General features: G+C 47.5%; 1 protein-coding gene across 1 annotated transcript; it reads left to right on the top strand.

Annotated features, from left to right (window-relative positions):
* Window positions 1-5,928, top strand: DCK (deoxycytidine kinase). Its single transcript, XM_017836741.1, has 7 exons — window positions 1-115; window positions 849-967; window positions 1,561-1,754; window positions 2,441-2,588; window positions 3,549-3,664; window positions 3,977-4,076; window positions 5,718-5,928. The coding sequence occupies exons 1-7, from the start codon at window positions 46-48 to the stop codon at window positions 5,742-5,744; spliced, it is 774 nt and encodes a 257-aa protein (XP_017692230.1). The 5' UTR covers window positions 1-45; the 3' UTR covers window positions 5,745-5,928.

The raw sequence follows: 5,928 nt of genomic DNA, 5'->3' as shown, positions 1-5,928 counted from the left end.
CCCTTTCCCCTCCCCTCAGGTGCCCTCGCGCCCCCTCGGGCCGCCATGGCCACCCCGCCCAAGCGCGGGCGGCACGACCGCCGCGTCAAGAAGGTCGCCGTGGAGGGCAACATCGGTGAGTCGGGGCCGTCACCGCCTTCGCGGGGAGCGGGGGGAGTTTGGGGGGGGGAAAGAGGTGGGTCTCGCGGCGCTCGGGGGTTCGGACGTGGCTGGGGGTGGGGGCACAGCTCTGCGGACCCCGCGCTCGCCTCTCCCTCCTCTCTCTCCCTTCTGCCGGGGCTCTTCCCGCCCTGGCGGGGCGGCGGGGATGCTTCCACAGGGTTTTCCTGGCCGTTTCCCCGCAAAAAAAACCCCCCGCTTTTAGTCAGGTCAGGAGGCACAAACAATCCAATGCGTGAGGTCGGAGACTTTACCGCGGCGCCGTAAGAATTCTACGAAACTGACACGATTTGCGATTTTATTTACAGTTTGTAACTCATTCACCTGTTTGGCCTTGACGCTTTTTTTCCCCGCACTTTTCCTGCTTGTGGCGTAAAACTCCCAGAGTCACAGAATGTCCCGAGCGGGAAGGGTCCCACAGGGATCACCAAGTCCTGACCCTGCGCGGGACACCCCCAAAATCCCACCAGAGGGCATTGTCCAAACCCGTGTAGATGCAGATAGAGAAACAACCCTGTTGCTCCATTCATTGACGATCTGTGGAACACGGTGGGCTCTGCTTCAAGTCCAGAGTGCTCGGGCATGGGCGACTGATTTGTGGGGATGGAAAGCGGAGTTGTGCAGTGGTTAAGTAACACCACTGTGGGTGGTTTCTCACTGACAGATCTTCCTGAATGCTTTTCCTACAGCTGCAGGGAAATCCACCTTTGTGAATATTCTGAAACAAGCCAATGAGGAGTGGGAAGTGGTTCCCGAGCCCATAGCTAGATGGTGCAATGTCCAGCAAAACTCTGGAAATGATTGTGAGGTAAAAGAGAAAAAAACCCCCTAATGTTCCTCTAATTTCAGAAATCCAGTATATCCAATCCACTGGGTGTTTTTGTGGTAGCAACACTTCTGCTGATTCCTTTCACAGTGTTTGAGTTCCTCTTTTCTAGTTTGTTTGGTGTATTATAGAATAATTATTATTCAACATCAGGATGCAAGTTCTAAAAGTGCTAAAAGCCTTTTTCCTGTATCAAAGCAAGGGATGGGAAAAAGTGAGGCAGAGTTACTTGTAGCAACCCTGAACTATTCAGGTGAGTGCAGAGTGTTGTTCTGGGTGTGTGAAGGTGTCCTCTGAAATATCTAGGAAATAATGAACCACTGCTAAATGGCTTATAGTGGTGTTTTTTCTCCTAGCTACTTGTAATTGCACTGGCAATCCAGCTGCTGCCTGGTGGCCACAGTCTGCTGTGCAAGTGGCTTTTGAGGGACTTTCTTTTGATTTGGCAAAAATACAGTGTATTTTGGTAAAATCAGCGTAAACTTAACGGGGATGTGTTGCTCCTGACTTCCCCTCAGCTGCCTTCTCTCAGAGTTAGGCCTTTCATTGTCTGCTTATTTCCCCTTTGAATCCAGGAGCTGAGCACGTCCCAGAAGAACGGTGGGAACGTGCTGCGGATGATGTACGAGAAGCCGGAGAGGTGGGCTTTCACCTTCCAGACCTACGCGTGTCTCAGCAGGATCCGGGCTCAGCTCAGCACCCTCGAGGGCAAACTCCAGGACGTGGAGAATCCTGTGGTCTTCTTCGAGCGGTCTGTCTACAGCGACAGGTGTGTGGGGCCCAAGTCCTCAGGGGGAAGGTCGCAGTTCTCCCGAGTAAAATCACAGGACAGTTGCGGTGGAAATGTGTCCAGGCGGGTTTGGAATGTCTCCAGGGAGGGAGATAGGATCACAGAGTCAGTCAGGTTGGAAAAGACTTCTGAGGTTATCAAGCCCAACCTATGACCCTTGTCAGCTAGACCATGGCACTGAGTGCCACGTCCAGTCTTTCCTTAAACACCTCCAGGGACAGTGACTGCACACCCTCCCTGGGCAGCCTGTCCCAGTGCTCTGCCACCCTCCATGGAAAGTTCTTCCTCATCTTTTTTTTTTTATGGCCAATAAAAAATACACAAATAAATGCCCTGTACTGCATTTCTGGGTTCAGAAGGTGGGATTTGATAACTGAATCCCATCCCGTAGTTCTTAGGAGTTCCCTTTGCTCTAAGATACTGACAATAAACAGTGTACAAACCAGTTGCTTCGTGGGTTATTCCTGGACACCTGAGCTGTAAATGTTCCCAGTCTGTGTGAACACAGTTACAGGAGGAGGATGCCAGCTGTTTAATTCCACTCCAAGTGTACATCAGAGATGCTACAGATTTACTACTCAGCTTCTTCTCTAGTTACTTCAGGCAAACCAAGGATTCCTGTGTCCAAGCCACTTTGCGTTTCCATCGCTGTTTTGTGTTCCCAGGTACATCTTTGCAGCTAATTTATACGAGTCTGATTGCATGACTGAGACTGAGTGGACTATTTACCAAGACTGGCACAACTGGATGAATGAGCAGTTTGGTTCGAAGCTGGCGCTGGATGGGATCATTTATCTCAGAGCCACTCCTGAGGTGAGGGATACAAATGTGTGACTGCACAGAGAACGACAGTCCGCGTTCTGTGCCTTGCCCCTCAAGGGTAGAGTCCAGCTCAGGCTGCAGCGTCGCCCTGAACACTGTAATACTTGAGCTGTGACTAAGACTAAGTCTGGAAATACTTTAAAAAAAAGTTCTTTCAAGCGCAGCCTGTGTATTTTAAAATCAACTGTGATGATAATGATCCTCTGATTATAAAAAAGAACACATGACAACAGCAAACCAGAAAACACCACTGGAACAAACCAAGCAACCCCGGGAAAGTACAAAATAGCTCTAGGAATAGCTATTTTGCAGGGAATATAGCTGTACAGGGAAAAGAACAATTGATGTTCTTTTAGTAATTAAGCAGTCACAGCTGGTTTGGGGGGTGGGCTGTGAGGCCCCTACACCTGGGGCAGTGGAGCTAAGCCACGTGAAAGCACGTCCTGTGTGTGAGGCCTTGTGACTGTGCTTTGATCTTTGGGCATCTGGTGTTTGTTTAAAAGGAGAGAACGGCATCATGAATATCTCTCTTGAGTATGAAACCCGCATGAACAGGAGAAAATGTGAGTTTAGAAGAGCTCTAATTAACCTACAGATCACATCCGTATTCCCTTGCTTCCAGTTTCCATGCTTTCAGCTTTGTTATGGTTGTAAACACTCCACAATGTAGGACACTGGAGTAACTTTGAGGGCTTTTTTGTTTTTCTATTTAAGAGAAGAACACATATTTAAATTACAAAGTACAATACTTAAACAGTTTTGGCTTGTTGTTGATGCTTTGGATGTGCTCAGGATGGGAACAAATGATTTACTGCATTGGAAAACAGTTCCTAAGAGCCAGAAATATACGGTGAGATTTGGAAATGCCTGTCTGTAATGTCAAGTGGATATTTCTGTGCTCTTGGCACGCAATACACCGATTTATTTATTGTTTTTATCTTTTGCCTTTAGAAATGCCTGAATAGGATTTTCGTGCGAGGAAGAGACGAGGAACAAGAGATCCCCATTGAGTATCTGGAGAAGCTTCACTACAAACACGAAAGTTGGCTCCAGCATAGGACACTGCGGTAGGGTTTGTTGAATGGTTCCTTGAGGATGGATAAATCTTTGTAAGGGGTGTTCCATAATGCTTTTTCCACCGGTGAAACTCCAGCTTTTCTTACGGTTTGCAAAGCTAAACTCCAGGAACATTTCAGTAATATATCTATCAGTGCTAATGTGTCCCAGGGGCCACGCTGTAAATTCAGAACTCCTGGCTGTAATTTAGAGATGCAGTTCTTATCGTGCGTTTCTCAGCAATGGAAATGCTGGCAGGGACTTGGGTGCTGTCTGCTCTATGTTCAGCTACTAATATTTGCTTTGTTCCTCTCCCAATACAGAACAGATTTTGACTATCTGCAGGAAATTCCGATTTTGACGCTAGATGTTAACGAAGATTTCAAAGGCAAAAAGGACAGATACGACCACATGATCGAAAAGGTAACATTTCACAAATGGTTTGGGTTACTCTAATTACACATCACTGTCCAATCATCCTTCTAAAATATTAGAGTCATGGAGTTACATGCAAGTAAGGGAACAGTCTTGTAGCCTGCTGCAAAGCTTATTTTAAATCCGGGCCAAACCTTCAACATTTAACTGCGCAGGTGTTTGGTATTTGAGCCCCCTTGGGATTCCAGAGAGGACAACTTGCCTTTTATCTTAGCAGTTGCAATGACTTACAGACCTCAGCAGTGGGACACATGCCTTCTTCTGCTCTGTGGAAATAAACTGTTACCTCACAAGCAAAGCAGCTTGGTCCTTTGATCTCTGTTGATCCACCCCAAAGTGGAACTGTTCACCTGATTAAAACCAGTCTTCCTGGTCGGGCTTGTTAATCGATGGAATGACAGGACATGGCAGCTGTGGGGGGTGCCTGCTTCCCACTGCACAGGACGAGATGAGGCTCAGGAGACTCAATACGGATTTTGGAGGAGTTTATTCTGGTGTAGCTGGCACGTTATCTGGGAATAGCCTAAGCCCTGTGTGGGCCCTTTTTCTGCCATTTCCTAAGTGGAGCCCCAGAACTGCTGCACTTGATGAGCTGTGCTTTGGGCTTTAGTGTGTGCTGATGTCCCACAGAAACCCAGAGCCTGTGTGCTTCCTTGCCTCAGCTGGAAACTCTGCCTGGTGTGTAAATGCAGACAAGGTTCTCCAAGTGGGATTGCTGGTGCCACTCTCTAAAGTGGAGGGTGGCTTTCTGGTGATTCCTTTTAAGTTGCAGTCTTGGCACAGTTATGTGTTCCCTTCTCTACAGGAAGTGATTTGACCTCTTTTTTTTTATCCCATGTCCATGAGCCCTGACCTGGGAAGGGAAGGGTCGCAATTGGAGAGTGTGGTCCAAGATCTGTTTCCATTTCTCATCAGGAATTTGGACAAAACGTTTACAGATGGGCTGTGTGTAGGAGAGCCTCTGCCAAAAGGGTAACACTGGTTCTCTAGTAACTGGTCTATTCCATTCCATGGAGTAGCCTGGCTGGAGTGGGCAGAAAGGAGAATGCCCCCATTTCAGGCTGTATCACAGCCTAGTTGCTAGGATGCTCCTGACACTTAAAGGCAGCAGTTGTGAGCCTGGTGTTGATCTGCAGTATCGTTTTTTTCCCAAGCACTGTGGTTTCAGTAGGTATTGCTTTATGATTTCTTTGCCAGCCTCGTTCCAGGGAACACCCTGATTAGGTGCCCTGAGTTGTTCCCTGGCATTAAATCCCAACGGTGTCCTGGCAGTGGGCGTGACTCGGTGGTTTCCAAATGACAGCTCTTTCGAGGTGGTCATTATCCTCCTCATGTTTGGGTTACACCTGCTTTTAAAGTAACTCCTTTGTGACTGTGGGCTGCAGTTCAGGACCGTGGGAGGAGTGAGCATCATTCCAGTGTGTCTCTCCCTGCACCTACTAAATTACAGGTACCGTGTCTGGGAATGTTCTTGATGGACAGGTAATGGCATGGCCAAGCCCAAGATCCTTTTTCCCTGTTTCTTTAGGTTGTAGTAAAGCATAAAGCAGTGGAGAGGTAAACAGAGTTGCTGTCTATTTCTGTTGATGCACACTTAGTGTGATTGACAATATTTGTTTCTTTTTGCAGGTCAAAGAATTTTTGAGCACATTATAATCCTCTTTGAAGTGCAGACAGAGCCAAACCCTTCCAAACATCTGTGCGATCAAAGTCTCAAGTGCAGCTTCTGCTTTTATAGAGGGCCTCTGGAGAGGCAGGACTCAATCCTGGTGATTTGACTGTGAGGAACAAATAAACTTTGTGAATAGGGAAATTACTAAATAAATCACGATGTCTGTTC

The sequence above is a fragment of the Lepidothrix coronata genome, unplaced genomic scaffold, assembly GCF_001604755.1.
Source record: "Lepidothrix coronata isolate B3197 unplaced genomic scaffold, Lepidothrix_coronata-1.0 Scaffold283, whole genome shotgun sequence".
Lineage (NCBI taxonomy): Eukaryota > Metazoa > Chordata > Aves > Passeriformes > Pipridae > Lepidothrix > Lepidothrix coronata.
This window is presented reverse-complemented; position numbering and strand designations above follow the sequence as displayed.

Coding starts and splice junctions, on each gene's coding strand:
- DCK (XM_017836741.1), top strand. CDS start 46: ATGGCCACCCCGCCCAAGCGCGGGCGGCACGACCGCCGCGTCAAGAAG. Junction 968..1,560: donor ACTCTGGAAATGATTGTGAG/GTAAAAGAGAAA, acceptor CTTTGAATCCAG/GAGCTGAGCACGTCCCAGAA. Junction 3,665..3,976: donor CTCCAGCATAGGACACTGCG/GTAGGGTTTGTT, acceptor CTCCCAATACAG/AACAGATTTTGACTATCTGC.